The sequence below is a fragment of the Juglans regia genome, chromosome 6, assembly GCF_001411555.2.
Source record: "Juglans regia cultivar Chandler chromosome 6, Walnut 2.0, whole genome shotgun sequence".
NCBI classification, from domain to species: domain Eukaryota; kingdom Viridiplantae; phylum Streptophyta; class Magnoliopsida; order Fagales; family Juglandaceae; genus Juglans; species Juglans regia.
Genome location: NC_049906.1, coordinates 35,432,444 through 35,455,782, shown reverse-complemented (window position 1 = coordinate 35,455,782; position 23,339 = coordinate 35,432,444). Strand labels below are relative to the sequence as shown.

The following is a 23,339-nucleotide window of genomic DNA, read 5'->3' as shown; positions in this document are numbered from 1 at the left end:
TAATTTTAACTCTCTAATTTTGTTAAGATGGATGAAAAATAAGTACAAATAAGTGGTAAAACATGATCTTGTGAGTCGGATCTCGACCGGCTATGGATAATATTACAACCTTTTAATAGTCCAAGGATGCAATTTGTTTTTAAGTGTGAACAATGTTTTTTCCCCTTACCTTAATTATCAGCCTTACTTGACATCATTAACATCCAAACAAATAATTTTCTCCACTTCTTAAAACTCTCCATTTTCCTTAATAATTTTTCATGGTATAATTATACAAAAAGTGATGTAGGGGATCTATCTCTCAATCTCAATTCATAGTTTTTGTTTATTAATTAGTCGTTAGAAAATTCTTATTCGGATCGGCAGCGTAAAAAAAAAAAAGGAAAGTAATGTGATGATAACAACTAGGTAAAAGCCTTTAGACTCTGTTTGGATGTTGAGTTGAGTTGAGATAGTTGAGTGAGTTTTGTAGGATCCACTTAAGATGAGTTTAGATATATTTGGATATTAAGATGAATTTAGATGTATTTATGAAAAGTTGAAAAAAGTTATGGGTCCTGTGTGTAAAGACGTATTGAATTAAAAAATATTGTGAGTCACACGTATAAAGTGGTTTTGAGTTTAAATGAATTTAGTGATTTAAAAGTTATGTATTTGAATGTTATACTCAATTTAAAATTAGACTAAATTAAATTGATCTCAATTCAGTCCAAATTTCAAATAGGGCCTTAAATGAAGGAATTTAGACTGTTACAACTGAGCAACTTCACTATATTATTATTCTTATACCACTTTACCTATTCACAAACAGTTTATTATTATTTTTAAAGTATTTTACCACTACTTACATATGACCTGAATGCTCAACCATCCAAATGGAGTATTAAATTCCTTACCTTCTTCGTCTTGGAATTTCAACCAACCCCAAAGTCTATGAAATGCAAATCTTGCACCAAATGTTTTTGGAATTAGCCTATCAATTAGGGATGAATGGCTTGGGTGGCCGAACAGCTAGTACTGCAGTGGCGTGCTCTTTCAAAGGAGTTAAATTTTGATACACGTGGCAGGCAGCTATAGGCCTCCCTATTTATCAAAACCAGTCTAACACGGGAGATTGGATAACCCTCTATCGACTTCTCCTAGTTTCCAATGATAAAACAACAAATCTAATAGAAAGATTGAGAGAGAGATATATAGAGAGAGAGAGAGATGATGATGAGGTGTTAAGGTGAGAAAGCAGAACAAAAATGAGAGGTCCGAAATAGCTTTAGCCTTAACACTGTCTCAGCTGTGCTTCTGCTCAAGGAGCCAAGCTGCTTGGCTCTCTCACCTTATCTATCCTATCCATCTCTTGCTCTCTCTCTCTCTCTCTCTCTCTCTCTCTCATATCCTCTTCTCACACTCTTGCATGCCCTCACTTTCTGTCCCCAGCAAATCTTCTTCCCACTTTTCTTAGCTCCTCTTTATTATGCTCAACAACACCATTTACAAAACCTCTTAAATTCTTAGGTACCCAACTACCCTTTTTTCCTATAATTTCTGGGTATATGAGTGTTTTGGTTCTAGTCGAGTGTTTGCTGAGATTGAGTTTCGTTCTCTCAGATACTTTCTGACTTTTGCTGAGATAGTTCTTATGTTCTTTATTCTATTCAGGCCTAAAGTTAGTAGTTTGGCATTTCCTTCCAAGCAAGAACTGAAGCAAGCAAAAAAAGTTTTAAAACTAAACCCAGAAGTTTGGATGTGAAATGGCTCCAAAAACAGGCAAGGCGAAACCACATAAAGCAAGGGGAGATAAGAAGAAAAAGGAAGAGAAAGGTCCAATATCTTTCTTCATTTTTCTTGTCTTTACAACAACTTGTTTATTCTTCTTTTGGATTATTACTTACTTTTTCCTAATTGGATGCTAATAAATTGAGGAAAAGAACAGACAAAAACATACTTTTCCCGTGTGATTCAAGATGAGATGAGTTGAGATAGTTTGTGAATAATAGTGAAATTTATAAATTAAAATTTGTGAATAATAGTGAGTTGAGTTCTCAATCCAAACCGGCTATTATTCTATCTATGTTTCGGAGCAAAACCATGTACTTGTTGTCTTCCTTCAAAATGGTTGTTCTTCATGAGCTTCATTGTTACTAATACTACTACTTGTTATATCCTTTGTACATGCAGTTTTGCCCAGTGTAATAGAGATTACCATTGAAACACCAGACGATGCACAAGTAACCCTCAAGGTTTGTATACCATTTATATCTTTTCACGTGTTCTTTCTTTGCCTCCCTAAAACATCCACACCATTGTCGTGAACACCATGTTTTGTGTTTTGCAAGATAAGCTGGTTGTGGGTTTTGGGACCTGTCTGTTTAGCTAGATTTTAGGTTTGAAAAATGTTATTAATTCTCGCCGACAATTGGATCCCGATTGGGTATCGACAATTTTTTTTTTACTGATTGAGAAAATGTTTTTTTTAACGATGTTATGATTTTTTTTAAATGTTTAAAGATATAAAAAAAATTAAAAAAAAAATAAAAAGAAAACAAAAATTGACCTTATCCGACCGTCTCGTGCTACACCCTTAGTGGATGTAGTTTTAGGAAAAGTTTGGATTCAAAGATGAGTTGAGATGGATTGAGATGATTTGTGAATAGTAGAATAAAAATTGAATTATTTATTATATTTGGTATGAGAATTTGAAAAAATTATTTTGAGATTTGAAAAAGTTGAATTGTTTATTATATTTTATGTGAGAATTTGAGAAAGTTATAATGATGAGATGAGATGAGTTGAAATGAATTGAGGTGAGTTTTGAATCCAAACCTTTTCTTACTCTTTAGGTTTTGTTGGTTATGAATTGGTTTATTTAATGAGTGGTGCTACTCTGTCGCTTCCATATATCTACTATGTATGCTGCCGCCTAGAGCAAATTATACTTTTTTTTAAAAAATATTTTTAAAAATAAAAAAATATCAATAGGCTATTAATCACTTTTTTAACTATTAAAAAAAATTAAATATAGATAAAATGAAGAATCATTAACATTATTTTGTTTAATTGCAGGGTATATCTACGGACAAGATGCTAGACTTGAGAAAGCTGTTATCAGTCCACGTTGAGACATGTCATTTGACCAACTTCTCCCTATCGCACGAGGTAGTACTCTCTCTTCTTTCCACTTCTCAGCACTTAAATGTGCTGTACTTCCTCCCGTTGCTAACACGCTCGAGTTGGGCCCACTTTCGTCCTTTCACTTTTGTCCGCGTTTGTACTCTTGTTTTGTTTCTACTTTCTAATAATAATTATGCATGTAATACGTACTTATTTTTATTTCATTTTTTATTAAATATATAGTTTAAGGATAATAAATAAATAAATTCAATTAATTTAACATGAATAAAAAAAATTAAAAGAAGCATTCCCTTTTCTAATCTGAATTTCTCTATACACATCAAAACTCCTTTTTTTTTTTTTTTTTTAAATTTTGAGATTTCATATAAACATAAAAAAATAAATATAAATAGTTTGTATGTTATTGATGTGATAATTTTTACATCATATTTAATATATTCATGGTAAATAATTTTTCTAATTTTAAAAATGTTAGATTATCATAAATCAAAAGGCACAAAATAGCTTAAAGCCAAGAGACCCTTAATTTTTATACCCATTTCATTAAATATGAGGAATTTAAATAAAACTTTATATAAATTGAGTTCAAGTAAGTGATAATGTTGCTCATAAAAAATGTATTTTTATTTTTTTTATTTTTTAAAAATTTTTGAATATCTAAAAAAATTCATGAATTTATTAAAAATTAATTTTTTAATTATTAAATAAAACATCAATATTTATCGGACACCATACTCGATCCCCATGCATTTTTTTTTTTTTAAAAGGCATAATAGCTTGGGCCCCCAACGTGGACTCCATGCTGAGCTGGGTGATCCACGTAGGAACTAATACCGGAAATAACGACCAAAACGGTTTCAGGTGAAAGGATCGCGGCTTAAAGATTCGGTGGACATCGTCTCACTTAAACCGTGCCACCTCTCCATCGTCGAAGGTACCGCTTCTTTTTCCTCTAATCCAACGGCCTATATTTGACATTGATTACATTAACTTTCGCCCACCGCACCGGATCACTGCCACCACTTCTTTTTTATTTTTTAAAATAAATAAACATTTGGCTTGAATTTCGCAGAGGATTACACAGAGGACCTCGCGATCGCGCACGTCCGGAGACTCCTCGACATTGTGGCCTGCACCACCGCCTTCGGGTCCCCGTCCTCTTCGCCGAAGCCTCCGGTCAGAGCCCAGTCGAAAGAGCCCGGAACGGCCGAGTCAGAACCTTCTCAGAGCCAGAGTCCGGATAATGTGGGCGATGTTCCGATTCCGAAGCCGACGGAGAAGAAATCTGGTCCGGCCCCGCAAGTTGGCAGTCAGGTGCCTAGTAAGTGCATCCCTGAGGGGACCGATAAATCTGACGTCGCGGCCGTGTCGATGTACCCGCCGCCGAGGCTCGGGCAGTTCTACGACTTCTTCTCGTTCTCGGATCTCACGCCGCCAGTTCACTGTGAGTTTGTTCTCTCACTGACTTTTGTACAAACTAACTGTTTGTGGAAATCACTCGTGGTCCGTGCGTGAGTTTGTTCAAATCGTATTTGGTATTGTTTTTGCTTTTTGAATGCATATGTGGGATGTGCCCAAGTCCTAACGACCAATTAATATATTCCTAAGCTTCGTGCATGTCTGGGAGAAATCTATATCCTATAGGTCGTGCTTGTTGCAAGTTTACATAGCTATACGTGCTAGACTGGTAGTGTCAAATGGTCTCTCCCCACGCCAAATTCACGGAAGATGGATTTTTCCCGGTTGATTTCTTTCTTCACTTGAAAATATGGATGGAGACTTTGTGGTTGAATTTAATGACCAATGTGCTAAGCACAGTTGTTTTTTGCAGAGCTAAAAACATGAGGCTCGTTTGTTGACTGTGTTTTGGGTTCTCTTTGCAGACATTCGAAGATCTACACGTCCCTTCCTCGAAGATAAAACGGAAGATGATTTCTTTCAGATTGATGTAAGCCTCTCTATCCCATTTCATTGTTTAATTTTATTGGAATGGGGCCGTTATACTTTTGATCCATTGAACTCATTGGCTATACTTAACTAATGCACGGACTTGTTTGATATGGATGTGCAACTTCAATTTTTTGAAGGTTCGAGTTTGCAGTGGGAAGCCAACAACAATTGTTGCATCCAGAAAAGGGTTCTATCCCACTGGGAAACGCCTTCTTCTTAGTCACTCTTTGGTGGGGCTACTTCAGCAGATAAGCAGGGCTTTTGATGCTGTAAGTTTATAATGCTCCCCCCTCTCTTCTGTCAGTTGTTTTGTCTATTGGATCTATTTATCTAGTAATGCTTGCTTTCTTTTTCTATTGGATCTATTTCTCTACTAATGCTTGCTTTCGTTTTTTTTTTTTTTTTTTGTCTTTTCCCCTTAATCCTTCTCTGTATGTAGTTGAGTATTATTCATGTGTCAGGTTTGTTTAATCCTTCTCTGCATGCTGTCATACTATTCTTTTGCTTGCAGGCATACAGAGGCCTTATGAAAGCTTTCACAGAGCACAATAAAGTACGTAGATCTTGCAATATAATTTTGCACATGATAATAATCAGAGAAAATAGTTTCACATTTACACATTTTATTTCAGTTTGGAAATCTTCCATATGGTTTTCGTGCAAACACATGGGTTGTCCCTCCAGTTGTTGCCGACAATCCATCTGTTTTCCCACCACTTCCCATGGAAGACGAAAACTGGGGAGGAAATGGGGGTGGGCAAGGAAGAGATGGAAAACATGATCACAGGCAGTGGGCAAAGGAATTTGCCATTCTGGCAGCAATGCCTTGTGAAACGTCAGAACAGAGGCAAATTCGAGACAGGAAAGCCTTTCTTCTTCATAGTTTATTCGTCGACGTGTCAGTTTTTAAAGCTGTTGCCGCAATCAAGAGTCTCATTGATAGTAATGAATGCTCTTTGAAATATCCCACTGTTTCAATCTTGCACGAGGAGAGATTTGGAGATTTAATTATTAAGGTGACTAAGGATGTATCTGATGCGAGTACGAAGTTGGATTGCAAAAATGATGGGACTCAGGTCCTTGGAATGTCCCAAGAGGAGCTTGCTCGGAGAAATTTACTAAAAGGCATAACTGCTGATGAGAGTGCTACTGTCCATGTGAGTAAATAAATTAAGTTGTCCAAAATTGTTATATTAGTTGCTGACTTTATCTTCTGGTCTTGTAGGATACTTCTACTTTAAGTGTTGTGATAGTTAGACATTGTGGCTACATGGCTGTTGTGAAAGTTCCAGTTGAGGTGAATTGGGAGGGAAATCCTATTCCACAGGACATTGACATTGAGGATCAGCCTGAAGGAGGTGCTAACGCCTTGAATGTCAACAGGTCAGTCAATCTATCTTGGGCCCATATCCATTCTTGTAAATTTGGAACTAAAGTGCGGTATGAATCATGTGCTCTTATTTTTTGGAAATTATTACTTTATTCACTATTAAAACGTGTATTCTGTACTCACTATAAAGAACTTTGCAGCCTTGTAGGAATAAAGTGCATTGCCTTCATGATGGTATTATGACTAATTGATATATTGTTTTATGAGTAGCTTGAGGATGCTATTACACAAGCCTCCCACACCTCAATCATCTAGCATAGGCCAACGCCTGCAGAGCACAGATATGGAAAATTTACGTGCTGCTAGGTCTTTGGTTAGGAAAGTGGTGGAACAAAGTTTGCTGAAGTTGCAGGAAGAACCCACTAAGCAGACTAGGTCTATTAGATGGGAGCTTGGAGCATGTTGGGTGCAACATTTGCAAAACCAGGCTTCAGGGAAAACTGAGTCTAAGAAAGCTGAAGAAGCCAAGCCTGAGCCTGCTGTAAAAGGCCTTGGGAAGCAAGGTGGACTGCTAAAGGAGATAAAGAAGAAAACGGATGTTAGAAGCGGAAAAACTGAGGCAGGGAAGGAAGTTTCTATGAGTAACAACCCTGACGTAAACAAGAAATCAGATAACCTTAGTCAGAAGGAATTGGAGAAACAAGATAAGGAGAAGGAAATCATGTGGAAAAGGCTGCTTCCTGAGTCAGCATATTTGCGCCTTAAAGAATCAGAGACTGGCCTTCACCATAAGGTTTGTAAGCCGTGTTTGCCCGGGTATAAGTAAACCCAATTTGATATATATAGTTCTTGAACCTCATTTCCTCAAAAGCTGATTGGTAATTATGCATTAGTATCTATATATGCTTCTGAAACAGTTTGTTTAATTGCTTCAAACTCATGTAGGCTTTCTAACACGTGGTCTTGTTCCTTCATATTTTCAGGCACCCGAGGAGTTGATTGAAATGGCTCATAATTACTATGCTGATACTGCACTTCCGAAGCTGGTTAGTTCCCGAATTATTAAAATGATCCACCCCTGAGGTCTTTGACTTCAATATGTTTGATGGGTGTGACTTTAAATTTTTAGGTGGCAGATTTTGGGTCACTTGAACTTTCACCCGTTGATGGAAGGACATTGACAGATTTTATGCATACCAGGGGTTTGCAAATGTGTTCCTTAGGGCGCGTGGTAATTACTTTACTCTAGTAGTTTTGTTTAAGTTCTTTTACTTCTATTTTGACCATTTCATGATGATTGGATTGATGGGATTCTTTTTTTTTACACGGTACTCCCGTATGCCACCAAATATATTCGCAAACCAACGACTGGCATTGGATCTAACCAAAAAAAGCAAAGTAGAGGTCAGAAAAGGCCATACTAGGTTGTTTACCCATGATATCACTTTGTATAGGACATGTTTGAAGTCTGGAGTTATCAATAACTATGATCTCTTTCTTCCGTGACATTTTAAATATATTTCATTTAGATAATTTCTTCTTACCATCCTATATTTACTCATGTGGCACGGTAGGAATTCTGCTGAACCTTGTCGCCTTTGTCAATGATGCGAGTAGTTCTGCTTACTCGTGTTCTACAGTTCTGAAGAATTATATATCTAGCAGGACCGACAATTTTGAAAGCAAATTTTCCATGTCATTGTAGGTTGAACTTGCAGACAAGCTTCCTCATGTTCAATCACTCTGTATACATGAGATGATTGTTCGAGCCTACAAGCACATCTTGCAAGCTGTTGTAGCTGCAGTTGATAATGTTGCTGACTTGGCTGCGGCAATAGCATCATGTTTAAATTTACTATTAGGAACACCATCACTTGAAAATCCTGATGCTGAAATTATTAATGATGACAAGCTAAAATGGAAGTGGGTGGAAACATTCCTTTCGAAGAGATTCGGTTGGCATTGGAAATATGAAAGCTCAGAGGAGCTGAGAAAGTTTGCCATTCTTCGTGGAATGTGCCACAAGGTTTGAATTAGATTTTCTTGTTATTATCTGTCTTACCTCAAAATGAATAAAGTTTGTCTCCAGATTTTAATGGAGTCACATTTTCTCAGGTTGGACTTGAGCTTGTTCCTAGGGACTATGATATGGACGGTGCACTACCTTTTAGGAAGTCAGATGTCATTAGCATGGTCCCCGTCTATAAGGTAACATATATTAACAGTTCACTTTAAAACTAGGAAGTGTAATTCTCTTTAGGATTTTTCCCAGTCCTGTGACAATGTTGACCATTTCACACAGCATGTTGCATGTTCATCTGCTGATGGACGTACACTGTTGGAATCTTCCAAGACTTCCCTGGATAAGGGTAAATTGGAGGATGCTGTTAATTATGGCACTAAGGTATGGTAAAAACTTCTATTTTTTGTCCTATTGGTCTTTCATTTTTATATTCTTTTCCTCCGAAAGATTTTCAATTAATTGAAGTATTATTTCGTGTGGAATTTTGAAGGCACTCTCAAAACTTGTGTCTGTCTGTGGTCCTTATCATCGAATGACAGCTGGAGCATATAGTCTTCTGGCTGTAGTGCTCTATCATACGGGGGACTTCAATCAGGTATATGCTTAAAAGTATATGCATACTTCTGTGCATGGATTGCATGACTAGTGATCTATGCCGGCATATGCTATGTCTTATCTGGATCACTGAAACACTTTGCATTTTGTTTTTAATGCATTCGATATTATCTGGGTCTATGTAGCATGAAAGTTCAATTAACAAGTATGTTCATGTGGAATGTTTAACAGATTTCTACAGAGTCAGTAACCTGCCTATAATTTGGTTTTGTTTTGCTTTTCTGTTAGTATATGAATTAAAATGTTAATAACATTGATTCATATCTAGCTCAAACTCCTTGATACATTAAGAATCATGCTGGCAGTCCAAATAGCATAAAAAACATGTGGAAAATATGCAAGCATGGGTCTTGCCATTTACTTGATACCACAACCTTTGCAATACAAATATAGTCTTAGATATTAGACCCATTGGTTTACTATATATTAAACATGCACACAAATGCTCAAGTTTTGAAGAGAGAAATAAACACTAAGTTTAATCTGGTTCTTGAATCCTAAATTTTCTGAACTTGTTTTCAGTCAGATTATAATAATGCCAGGGATTTCCCCTTTGTTGACATTGATAGGAAGTTGGAAAACCCTCAGCTTCATATATAGCTTATCAGTTTGCGGATCAGAAGCTCATTCTAATAAACAAATTAGCCAGTTTTCCCATGTGCTTTCCGAAATTTTGCCAAGGTTTGCTGGAAAATATGGAGCTTTTTAAGCATTTGTTTGTAAAATGTGGTTTTTTTTTGGGTGCATGATAAACTATATATCCACAACCTTGCATACTGTTGACCAACTTGCCCAAAGAAAAATAAGCATTTTCAACTACTTTTGGACTCTAAAGCATGAGCTTTACATGCTTGCGCATTCTTTAGAAATTGTGATGTTAGGTTCATGAAAGACAAAAAAAAAAAAAAAGGAGTGAACTGCACCGAACACTTTATTCTAAGTAGTTTGTTTAGTGTAACCTTCAAGATTTGAACATCTTTGATGGATACCAAATGATTCCTGTTCAACAATGTAATGTTAGCATAGGACTTATTTGGTATACTGACCTTATTCCTTGTTTAGGCAACCATATATCAGCAAAAAGCATTGGATATTAATGAGAGAGAGCTTGGACTTGATCACCCTGATACAATGAAAAGTTATGGAGATCTAGCTGTTTTTTACTATCGACTTCAGCATACAGAGTTGGCCTTGAAGTATGCTTCCATAATTATTAATCAAAGAAGTTTTGCCCAGATGAATTTATGATTATGGTGGCTATCCTAATTGTTTTTTCATTGCTTTCTAGTATCGGGAACATATTTACACAATGGAATTTGACTATATGGGTGATGCATGCGGGCCATTAAAATTGGGAGCTGCCATGCTAATTATTCAGAAATTATTGTGTGATGTGTTATCACACCTGTTTAACTAAGAAGCTCATAAGGGCAGTGGTCTGTTGAAGCAACTGAATCACTTCATAATTGTTCAGTGGGTTTACCATGTGATGATATGCATTTAAAATATGGATCGTTTTCTCAGTTCCTAGAGTTTCAGTATCTTATCATCTGCAAGGAAGTTGTACAAGATTTATAAAGGGTATAATAACATTTAATAAAACCATAAAGAGTTACAAACGGGTCTTATCTGTTTCAGACTTTCAGTTCACTGAACGATAGCCTTAAGAAAACCCATTAAGGCTTTTGTCAAGAGCTCTCGATCATATAATTGGAGGCTTACAGAAGGTGAACCTTATTGTTTGAGGTCACTGAAATGTGTCTAGGGAATGGGTAAATATTTACTTGATGTATTTAAAAGAAATTCATGCATGAGGAAAGATAAGAATTTTAAATGATAATACTCATGTCCCTAGGAGTCTATCAGCAGAAGAATGAAGAGAAATACATGGCATAAAATTAAATGGGTGATGTGCTATATCCTTTTGTCAAGTGAAACATGCAATTGAGCAAGAAAATTCAAAATTAGAGGGGTATACAATGAAACCAAGGAGCACCAGCCCATGGATATAAAAGTATAGAATAAAATGTTTTTATTAATAGAATTACCTTTAAATTTTATTTAACTTTTTAGCTGCATCCAAATGATAGCTTATTCTTCCTATTCCTAATTCTAGGTACGTCAATCGTGCTCTGTATCTCCTGCACTTAACATGTGGGCCTTCTCATCCAAATACTGCCGCCACTTATATTAATGTAGCCATGATGGAAGAAGGTTTGGGGAACGTCCATGTTGCTCTTAGGTATCTCCACGAGGCATTGAAATGTAACCAAAGACTACTTGGAGCTGATCATATACAGGTATTGGAGTCAGGCAGTTTATTAAAACATTGGTGTGCCATGTCAACTCATGATTAAAGTCATTGGTTACTTCCTCATATCATGTTGAGTATGACAAGAAATAGTTTTTATAGCTACCAGTGTAACCATGACATATCTAATGCTTGTCTTCTTCACTGATTAATAGACTGTCGTTGAAGCACTAAGCAATTGAAATGTAAACGTCAAGGCTCACTATATTGAAAATAATCGATATTATGTAACTTATTACTGACCTAACTAACTTTCACTTATTCAAAATTCTCTTCTGAGGCTTTCAATAGCCAAATCAAAGAAAATTAATCCTCAAGGGCATAATTTTGTTGTAACAGTCTTTGCTGACTTTTCTTGCATTTTTAACAATAAGTCTCACTTGTGCAGACTGCTGCCAGTTATCATGCAATAGCAATTGCTCTCTCCTTGATGGAGGCATACTCCTTAAGTGTTCAGCATGAACAAACTACCTTACAGATACTGCAGGCCAAACTTGGGTCCGAGGATCTACGAACACAGGTAGTATTAGATTTGGCATTTGTTTTTAAATCTCAATTTTTGTAGTTATCATTATTCCTCAAGCTTGTGCAATGGACTTCTATAGGATGCGGCTGCATGGCTCGAGTACTTTGAGTCCAAGGCTCTAGAGCAGCAAGAAGCTGCACGTCATGGTACCCCAAAACCAGATGCTTCAATCTCCAGCAAAGGCCATTTGAGGTGATAGTTACAATAAAAATAACTGTTCATGTTTCTCAGTCCCATATTGTTCAAATTATTGTCTATGACTATTGGTGAAAATCCCAAAGGATTATAATTGGTAATTAATATGCATTCTACATGCTTATTATACGTGACAAGATTTTTCTTTTCTGTAGATGGCATCCATTAGTTAACTGATAAGTCAACAGAGATCTCTAGCATTAGTGCTTGCTAATTCACTAGTGAGACTTGGAGGCAGAGCCTGAAATTTCTTCTTTTTTTTTTTTTGGGGTGGGGGCGATGGAGGGATCACATTATTTAGTTCAGTGATAACTTTGGGTTTAACCAATAGGATCAAAATCAATGGTTTTTGATAAAATACATATAGGTATAAAGGATCTTTAAAACGAAAGCTCTGCCATGCTATGCCCTACGTCTACTTGCAGCTGAATCGTATTATAAGTCGTACTGAATTGTGTCTGACAGGCTTCCAGCAGCTTGTTAACATATGCTTTTTGCCATACTATTTTATTTCTGCTGCTTGCGGATGTATCATTGTCGATCTACTTAGAAACCTATGATAGATTTTTATATACGCATCAAAATGTTGGCTCGGAGTTACTCCTACATAAACTTTTTTAAAATTAATCAAATTAGATCTGGAAACTGAGTTGTGAGAATATTTTCTTCATTTTTTAATTGTATGTGATCTTAACAACTATGTTCAATATCTTCCCTTCTTGGATTAGTGTATCGGACCTTTTGGATTATATAACGCCAGATGCAGATATGAAAGCGAGAGATGCTCAAAAGAAAGCTCGTGCCAAGGTCAAAAAGCTCCATGTGTAGCTTATTTTTCTCATGTCTTCACAACTTACCATTTTTCTCATTCCCAAAGTAATCTGAATTTCCTTTATCATACAGGTAAAAGGCAAACCTGGGGAAACAGTCTCAGACGAATATCAGAAGGATGAAATTCTGTCACCAAGTTACCCCAGTGCAGAAAATTCAAGTGATAAAGAAAATAAATCTGAAGCTCAGTTTGCACAACCTGCAGAGGAAAAACCCGATTCACTTCTTTCTGATCAACTGATGCTGAATAATGATGACACGATACAAGATGAAATCTCTGATGAAGGATGGCAAGAAGCTGTTCCTAAAGGCCGGTCACCTACAGCTCGCAAGTCTTCTAGTTCAAGGAGGCCAAGCCTAGCAAAACTAAATACTAACTTTATGAATGCAACCCAGTCATCAAGATACCGTGGAAAGTCCACTAATTTCACATCCCCAAAAGCAATCCAAAATGAGCCTGTTGCTTCTACAGGACCTGCTCCTCCTACTACAAAGAAATTTGTTAAGAGTGCAAGCTTCAGTCCTAAGATGAATACCTCTAGCACATCAGTGGGTGGGGCAGAGAAGTTAGCTAACCAAAAGTCAGCACCTGCTAGCCCCGCTTCCACTGATCAAGTTGCTAAGTCTACTCCTGTGGCAAGTTCAATTAGCGTTCAGGCAGCCGGAAAACTTTTCTCCTACAAAGAAGTTGCTTTGGCTCCACCTGGAACGATAGTGAAGGCAGTGGCAGAACAGTTGCCAAAAAGGAATATTCTGAAGGAACAAAATCCTCAGATTAGCCAGGAGGCAGCTGTGGCAAGTGTCAAGGATGTGGAGGAAGAAAAAGTTGGCAACCCCAAAGGTGAGAAACAACAACAGGTTTCTAAGAAGGGGACAAAAGGCAGCATCAATGAAGATGAAGAAGAAGAAGAAACAAAAGTTGAGAACTCTCTGGCAACAAAACCACTCGAGGTTGTAAAGAGTGCTGCTCAAGATATTGTACTGGTGACTGAAAAGGCTGAATTAAATAGCGATACTGTTAAAGACCCCAAAGCAAAAGCCGGAAGTGTTGCAGCTCACGAGAATAAGAATCCTGAGATCTACAAGGATTCAAGCACGAGTGCTTTGAAAAGTGAAGTGTTGGGAATAGGGGTGCTAGATGGTTGTCCCACTACTTCCCCTGATTCAGGGTCTGCTTCAGTTGAAAACACAACTCTTTTGCCTGATAAAGGTGCCTCCATTTCTGAAGAAAATGTGGCAGAGGGAGATGAGAATCAACATGATATGCCCAATGTTGAGTTAGGTGTTGAGCCAAAGCCAAATGAAGGGGAAAAGCAAGATGAAGGAGAACCTGGAAAGGAGACAACCAAGAAACTCTCTGCTGCTGCACCTCCATTTAATCCATCGACAATTCCAGTATTTGGCTCAGTTCCAGTCCCAGGATTCAAAGATCATGGAGGAATTCTGCCCCCACCAGTTAATATTCCTCCCATGCTTTCAATCAATCCAGTGCGTAGATCAACTCATCATTCAGCAACAGCGAGGGTTCCATATGGTCCACGGCTATCTGGTGGCTATAACAGATCAGGAAATCGGGTTCCACGTAACAAAGCTGGCTTCCACAGTGCTGAACACACTGGAGATGGGAATCACTTCAGCCCTCCTAGAATAATGAACCCACATGCTGCTGAGTTTGTACCTGGACAACCTTGGCTTACCAATGGCTATCCAATATCTCCAAATGGTTATATGACTTCTCCAAATGGCTTTCCTATGTCCCCAAATGGTGGTGTTCCGGTGTCACCAAATGGTTATCCAGCATCATTGAATGGTATTCCAGTGACACAAAATGGATTTCCAGTATCTCCGGTCAGTTCAGTAGACTCACCAACTGTTGTCAATGATGACATCAGTGTTGTAACCAAAATTGAAGCTGCAGCAGAAGTGAGTAGTGAGAAGTCCTCTACAGAAATTGAACCTGAAAATCCACCAATTGAGCAGACACTTCAAGAAGATCAAGCAGTCGACAATGAGAACAACCATCCCGAAAATGATGAAAAGACTACAGAAATAGACTCAATAGCTGGTGAGATTGTTGTGGCAACAGAAACATGCAATATTGCAGTGGTTGAGGAAAAACCAACTAAATGTTGGGCAGATTACAGTGACAGTGAGTCCGAGATTGTTGAGGTTACAACTTGAAAGAACATGAATTTTTATTTTTAAGATGCGGCTCTTATCAGTTCACAGCATATGGTTGAATTGCTGTGAGATAACAGAAAGTGATAAAATAACAGTGAGTATTTATGGATGGTCAAGTCATGAAGGGATGAAGCTTTTTTTAAGTCTGCAGCATAATGACTGCAAGCCCATGCATTGTGAATACACTCGATACAGTTTGGATCTGCGGTCTCGAGGCGAGGGCGGGGGGAGGAACTAATTTTTTTCACTGAGTTAAATAGGCTGCAGGCATGCAAAGGAAACAAATAATGATAGTCAAAGGATCTTTTGAGTAGTTCTTCGGTGACTTAAGTCGATCTCCTTAATAATCTATATATATATATATTTTTTTTTTGAACCTGTTTTTGTCGTGCTGTAATCTTGTTCTTCGCGTTATAATAGAAACAGATGGACCGATTATGATTTCCAGAAAATCTGCAAAATAAATTCAATTTTCTTACCTGTGTCATAGTTTTTATGTTGTTAATTTACATTTTCTGAGATTTGATTTCGCAAGGTAGCCATCCATTGAATAACAGGCTCAGGAGCAAATGAGGAGTCCAAGTGACGAGCTCTTGTGTATGAAATGGGTACAAATCCACCTTTATCAATCACAATTTATGAATTTTATTATTATTTGATGTGATACGGAATATCCCGTTCTGATAAGTAATAAGAGTAGGTTGTATATAGGATCCCACATTCTTTGGACTAGTCTGTCGTAGGTGACACGATTCAAATTTCACATTTCTAGTTGAGGTAGACTCTATACCATTTATATATAACGCTTCAATGGAAGGCTCAATGATATAATTAGAGCTGATCATTGGAATATTATAAAGAGCAATAACTTCTCATTTTTAAATAATGTGGAGATCTTATAAACTACCTACCCTTATTATTTATTAGAATGAGATATTATACGCAGCTGAAAATATATGCATATGTAAATTATTTCAATGAAATTAACGTGACATCTCTGTGATTCATGATGAGGAAAGGAAACTGGCAATCCTCCGACATGCACTTGCACTTTTTTCATCGTACATTATAGTGCATGGATTCTAATTAATTAGTTTTAGGATACAATTCTAAGATAACACAATCACAACAAACTGAACTCAACAGCAGAACCTGGTGCCAAGCAAATAGTACTCTTTTCCAGTGTCAAAATGTCTGGCTACTAGCAGGTTGGCGATGCCCGGCGAAAATCGAAAACAACCAGAGTGGCGGCGGTGTGTGCAACGGCCCCTAGAACAACAAACACGTGGAAGATCTGGTGGCTGTGCCCTGCAATATCAAATGCACCAGGCTTCCATCGTTCTGGTATCCTGCTAACATAGAATCCAGCTCCTGCAGCATACAAAACTGCCATAACAAGCTCATATCCTAAGGCAACAAATATATGTGGATGGCCCCAGTTGAGAGCAACGGAATGAGCTGCCGGGATTACGCCCGAGAAGCCCATGCCGAGGAACAGGGAGGTCCTGAAGGAACGGAAACGAGAAGTGGAGAGAGCAGGCGCGAGAAGGGTGATGATGACAAGGATACCCAACACGGATATGGATGAAAGATAGAAGAAACGTGAGTAGGGGTTGCACAAAAAGGCGTAGTAGATGGGAGCAAAGAAGGAACAGACTATCATAAGGGAAATACCAGCGTAGTCTAGACGCCAGAAGACAAAGTTAAAGCGTTTTGAGTGGCAAGCAAGGAGGTGGGACAAAGAGCTGCAAACCAAGCAGCCCATAGCTCCGGCTAGGAAAACAAACCAAGGCCATCTAGGAATAATAGGAGTCTCAGAACTGTCTTCTTTGTGTGCATGCAGAACTGATGAGCCTGAAATGTGTCTCAAATGTGAGTCCTGCAAACAAGCACCAATGTAGGTTGTGTTTATATATGGCAATCCAATCCAAATCAGGCATAACATTCTCAACTGGTAATGTACAATTCTACCAAGTTTTTATTAAATTAGAATTGGTTCAAAGTTCAAACTGCAACCCCAAACCATTCCAATATATATAAAAGAATTGCCTTTTTAATTGACAAATACGGACACCTTGAAACCCGATATATTCTTATGCTCCCAATCTCCTTAATGGGGAGAAAATGTTGTCTTGAATTACAAAATTGATCATACGTTACAACAAGCAACCGTGCCTTGTCACAAATTGGGGTGAGTTTTTTTTTTTTTTTCGAGCTTTAATACTCATCATCTTCACATATCATACACTATATTTTTTTATTTTTTTTAAAAAATTTTAATTTTATTCTTTTTAAATTTATTAAATTCTTCTACCCATGATATCACATATTTGATAAGAGAAAAATAAAAATATAAAAAAAATATAGTATGTGATGTACAAAAATGATGAATAGAATTACAAAGACAAAAGGAAACAAAAAAAGGGAATGGGAAGCTAACAACCACAGGCCATTCACAATTCCCGTAAAGTTAGGGAATCTTTCTAAAAATCGAATAGGTTCGATCTTATAATGTAAGGAAAGAAAATGTAATAGAAAGAACAAAGAATCTTTTACCAAGTCTGTTCAGACATGAGACCATTCTCGATGTGAACAAGCGAAAAAAATAAAGTGTAGACCTCTTTCGGTTGGTATAATTGCTTTTTTTCTTTAAGGTTGTAATGCAATGAATCTTCGAGGTTTTTTTTTTTTTTTTTTTGTTATCCACTTGATACAACTAACAACTGTTGATATGAAGATATGAAAATCTACGCATCAACTAAAATATATAAAAGATTAACCTTTTTAAAAAGTAATTTACAACTACATGTGTACGTACGTGTCTCTATATATTCACAAACAAACAGGTCATGTGAGGGACAAAACTCTGAAACACAAAAAAGTTAGAGCCACATCATACGGCTGTCGGCTTCAGAAAGCCTCTCATTTCATTCTTTTAATCATGACCGTTCTAATTCAAAAGAACCTAATCTACACCACATGTGGGTGGCCCCTCTTATTTCCAGTCCCGAGAACCCCACTACCAACCTGCTATCTAGTGTGACCTACTCGGCGGGCCACTTGTCAAATCCCGCCTTATTAATCCAAAACATTTTTTATATTATATTTATAACAACCTCCAACTAGAAACCTCTTGTACGAGTGAAGTCAAATTTAAGCCTAGTTTGTTTTGAAAAAATATCTCATCTCATTTTATTTTATCTCATCTAATTATTATAATTTTTCTAACTTTCAATACAAAATAAAATAAACAATTCAACTTTTTCAAATCTCAAAATAAAAATAATATTAAAAAATATACTCTAACAATATTTTATTCAACTTTTTAACTTTAATCTCATCTCATCTCATCTTATCTCCAAAAACAAACGAGCCCTTAAAGGCTAGTTTGGATTATTAAAATTTAAATATTATTAAAATATTATTTTTTAATATTATTATATTTTTAAAATTTAAAAAAATTAAATTGAGATTTGAAATAATTAAATTATTTATTATATTTTATGTACAAATTTAATAAAATTATAATAATGAGATAAGATGAAATCCTCTCTAAATCCAAACGAGTTCTAAATCTTTCTATAAATTTTTATATATTTGTAATTTTGTTTTAATTTGATCATAAAAAATTTATAATTACATATTTTTTTTTTAAACAAAAATCACTAACTAAGTAATTTTTAAAATTTGAACGAATAATATAGATTTGTTACGAGAATATTTTAATATTTTGTAAATTCAATGTACTAAATATGACAAATATCAAGAGTAATAATGCACCCGACAATTTTTTTATAACAACATTACAACTTATTTTGTAATCAACTAATACAATCATGCCACTTTATTAAAAAAAAAAAAAAAATTTATAAAACTATCCTAAATTTCACGTAGAGTTGTAAAATAAATCTAGGAGAATTATAAAAGAATCATTTTCCAGGTATATCAACAGACCTTGTTTTATAATTTCTTGTCCATATTGATATTAGATTCCATTCAAAAAGAGATGGAAACATTTTATGGATTATACAGTATTTAATTATTGCGTTTTGAGACTTTTGGATAACTAGAGTAGTTGTGCAGTCGCACAATTTGACGTTGATAGTGAAGTAATCTAAATGTGGTCTACTTGCTTTATTAATTGAAAACATTTAGATATAATAAGAAAAAGAAGATAGAGGCATATGGAAAAGAAAAGTAGGGTATATCTAGTTAATTAGGTGACATAATTTAAATTAAAAGATAATTTTAAATTTTTAAAATTTTATAAATTAAATTTTATTATTTAAGTAATGTGAATGATGCGCTCTACATACCGATTTGATAATAAAATTTTATAAACAAAAATGCAAGATGTGATTAAATAGTAATAAAAGCTCACGTTTTAAAAAATATTTATTTTACAAATAAAAGAATGTACAAATATCTAATAAACCAAACTAGAGGGCCGAGAGAGAATGACTTATAAAATGTTTTATAAGATTCTACTATATTTTTTCTTTAAATAATATTAATTAACAATAAATATTATTAAATTTATTCTATGTATTTATTTTTTTACTTAAACCCTCAAATCCATAAGAGAATTGGAATCAATGATGACCAAAAATAGCCAAGCACCTATCTATCAAGCGACAAGCGGCGCTCCATCCTATTCCTTATAAAAAATAGAATAAATTCAATCTGATCTTGATCATATTAGATAGTATGTGGCATATTTATTATCATTAAATAATAAAAAAATATATAATAAATAATTATTTAATTATGATAAATATATCACATCATATTTAATGGAATAAAAGTAAGACGATGGTATGACATATAAAATTTTCGATATTGCAAGTTTCAACGGTTTGGGAAGTGCAAAGCACCGAAGGTAAATATCTAACGGTTACGTTACAAGAGATCAATAATAAAAATTGTAACAAGCAAAATAAGAAAAAATTAAACTGAGAACTCATTACTCACAGGAAAAATTCCGTCGGAGATGTTCGTCAACGTTCTAGGTACGGGAACCCTGGTCTCACACACACATGCATAGTGTGATCAACAAGAAGCTCATAGTCATCGAAATACCAAAATGAACCAAAACAAATTTCGGAAAGACAATTGCATCTCTCTCTCTGTGCCTCACCTGGACCAACTCCCAAGCAGGCCTCCAATCTCCGCCTTCTCCATCACACTCATCACCATCAATCCCGCAAATATCATAAACCCCCCCAAATGCCTGCACAACAGTATTAAACACACACGTCCATAAATGTATACACATGTATGTATAGACATATATATGTATGAGAACCGGAATCTAGCTAGCTCACGTCCAGATGTTCAGAGTTTCATTGTGCCAAGCGAAGAGGCTGAGCAGCGCGTGCTTCAGCGGCCACTCGCACCGGTAATAGTCCAAAATATACTCGTTGTCCTTCATATACTCCGGCAACTCCTGGTACTTCACCAATCGCCTCTCAAATCTCTGCGACGTCGTCCTCGTCTTGATCTCCTTCTCGTCGTTGGTGACTCGTTCGTGGCTCTTGGCGCCTCTTCGCCGATGGCTACTCATCTTCGCCTGTGGTCTAGTTAAAAAATCCTCGCCGGAAATTTTCTCGTGACTAGGTTCGCCGGCGATCTCCTTGATCGATCACCTCGAGGAATTTTCACAGATGTTTCTATTTATACACGGCGAGGGCCTGTGAACCAGAAAAGAATTGCTAAAAGGAAACAACGACGACGTTTAACTCCCGGAGAGCTCAGACACGTGTCATTTATTCATTGGATTTAGGATGGAATTTCTTATCGTGGTCCAGTAACGCGTAAAGATTTTCTGAAATAAATAACGCTGAGCTTATTTGACTTCGGTCTAAATTTTAACTAAATCTAATATTTCAATACATAATATTTAAATTATTAAATTCATTTCAATTCAAAAATTTTTTATACGTAAAATTTATAATTTTTTATAATTTAAACTATATTTATTCGTGAGATTTATAAATTTTTTAAATTTTTTATAAAAAGTTCTAGTATTAAATTTATTTTAACATTTAAATATACTAAACTCATTTTAAATAAACTTTACATAATTCTTTTTATTATTCAACTTATTACTATTTATAAATAATTCAACTCAATTAAGTTTAATTTAACATTCAAACATAACTTAAATATTTGATCGTTGAAAATATTCAAACTTGGCGGAAGGTGAGAAATGTAAATTAGGAGGTGTTGGAAACTTGGAAGCTACTGAGGAATTTCTCCGGTCAATTTTCAATCATTAGTTCGAGAATAAAGTTGATTAATTTTAGAGCATATAGTTGATAATGGCATAATGCAATCATTTTATAAAAGAGTTGGGTTTATTATTAAAAATTTAAATATAATATTTATTAATTTTATAAAAAATAATATACGATATTTGTAGATTCTATAATTGCATATATCAATTCTCTTAATTTTAAGGGTGCAAAAATTCTCAATAAAAAATTTTGAAATATAATAGAATTCGGCTCAAAGTAGATTGATCTAAATTGACTAATGAGGAGTTTAATTTGTAACTAATCACATAATCCGAATAATTAAATTTCCTTCTTCAATAATGATGATGCTTATTTATTGGAATGCAATTTTTTTTATCTTTTTCTTTTGTTGAGAAATGCTAATTGTACTTGTAAAAAATATATATAAAAAACTTACATATCCATGTAACTTTTTAATATTTTATTTTTTAAAATAAAAATGATATACATGTAAAAAGAGAAAATATTCCCATCGATCGGTCTAATCTCTATCAAATAACAGCCCTCTAATAAATATTTATCATATGAAAAATTCTATTCTTAAGCCTTATACACCACACACCATCATTTTTATGATTTTTTTTAATTTTATTCCCTTACCAAATGTGTGGTATATGAATTATGAGTTGAATAATTCAATTATTTTAAGAATAATAAAACAAAAAAAAAACTTGGTGTGTAGTGTATGAACTTATGAATAGCAATGCTCTTGCCACATAGGGCTTCCGCTTCTCAACACATATGCCTACATAACAGTTGATAAACACGCTGAAAATAATAAAATTTCCCTTGAGCCCTCCTTCTCTACACCACCCTTCCCCTTCCTCTCTCGAAGCCCCCTATCCTCTCCATCTCCCTCTCTCGTTGAAATATTTGAATTTTTGTAACATTGAGCTGCTTCACATTCTCGTCGTCCTCGCTCTAGTAAAGGGTTGGTTTTATCAGATGGTTTTATGAGATGGGACCAGCTTTATTACATTTAGTATTAAAATTTCATACGTGGCTTGTTTTTATTAGAGGCTATCAAATGACCAATAACAGCCAAATCGTTCCAAAGAGGAACTGATGCAAAAAAAGCCATGTAAATATATAAGTTTTTAAATATTTACTAACAACATATTATTTACTTTCTTAAAAAATTCTTTATTTTCTTTCTAAAATGTAGGAGTGTAAATTTAAATAGGAAAATCGATCCGGACTAGACCAAACCAAACCGGTTGGTCCGGTTTTGAATTGGTCTGGTCCGGAACCGATTCCTATTTTATGAAAACTGGCCGGATTCAGTCCGGTTTTAGTTTCGTAGTTTCCGGGACCAAACCGGACCGAGTCGGACCGGTTGGAAAAAAATTATATAAAAATTAATTTTATATATTAAATTTTTATATATAATTATATATCATATATGAAATAATTTCATATTATAATTTATAAATTATAACATAAAATGTTAATCTTAAATATGAACATTTGTAATTTGTTTGATCATATGTTATTAATATAATTATATATAAGATAATGTTGTTATAATTTATAAAATAAAAGTTTAATCTTAAAGATGAAAATTTAATTGATCATATCCTTTAAACATAATATATATTAAATTATTAATAACATTTTATCATAAGAAGTAACATTTTATTATATATTTTTTACATTTAAAAAAAATTAAAAAACTGGACCGAAAATCAGTAAAACCGGAGGTACTGGTTTAGGAGGGTAATCAGGACGTAATTGGTTTTAAAAAATGCAAAACCGGTACATACCGGTTCGATCCTAAATTTTGTCCAAATCCAAACCGAACCGGACTGATTACACCCCTACTAAAATGAAAAGAAGATAACAAAAAGATATTATTCCTAACAAAGCTATTTTAATTTGTTTTGTTTACGACTTCTCTCCCTTGATTGGTTTGCTCACATCCCTAGAGCTAGTTTTTGTTTTTATTAATTAATTTT

The 23,339-nt window shown here is 35.2% G+C and overlaps 2 protein-coding genes across 3 annotated transcripts; one reads left to right on the top strand and one right to left on the bottom strand.

Moving 5' to 3' along the window:
- Positions 1-1,229: 1,229 nt before the first annotated feature.
- Positions 1,230-15,575, top strand: LOC108989518 (protein TSS). Of its 2 annotated transcripts, XM_018963146.2 has the most exons (24): positions 1,230-1,509; positions 1,654-1,815; positions 2,173-2,234; positions 3,058-3,150; positions 3,988-4,060; positions 4,199-4,570; positions 5,010-5,074; positions 5,214-5,345; positions 5,588-5,629; positions 5,709-6,233; positions 6,302-6,459; positions 6,677-7,199; positions 7,390-7,452; positions 7,536-7,637; positions 8,112-8,432; positions 8,522-8,614; positions 8,709-8,810; positions 8,920-9,024; positions 10,107-10,240; positions 11,161-11,344; positions 11,744-11,875; positions 11,961-12,073; positions 12,805-12,883; positions 12,980-15,575. In XM_018963146.2, the coding sequence occupies exons 2-24, from the start codon at positions 1,746-1,748 to the stop codon at positions 15,086-15,088; spliced, it is 5,652 nt and encodes a 1,883-aa protein (XP_018818691.1). In that variant the 5' UTR covers positions 1,230-1,509; positions 1,654-1,745; the 3' UTR covers positions 15,089-15,575. The 2 variants fall into 2 exon arrangements, with proteins under 2 accessions (XP_018818691.1, XP_035546942.1); XM_035691049.1 differs by having other exon boundaries at positions 1,230-1,815.
- Positions 15,576-16,067: 492 nt separating this feature from the next.
- Positions 16,068-20,744, bottom strand: LOC108989519 (heptahelical transmembrane protein 2-like). The gene is made up of 4 exons (XM_018963148.2): positions 20,413-20,744; positions 20,226-20,318; positions 20,060-20,108; positions 16,068-16,967 (listed from the first exon to the last, which is right to left on the bottom strand). The coding sequence occupies exons 1-4, from the start codon at positions 20,649-20,651 to the stop codon at positions 16,290-16,292; spliced, it is 1,059 nt and encodes a 352-aa protein (XP_018818693.1). The 5' UTR covers positions 20,652-20,744; the 3' UTR covers positions 16,068-16,289.
- Positions 20,745-23,339: the final 2,595 nt, after the last annotated feature.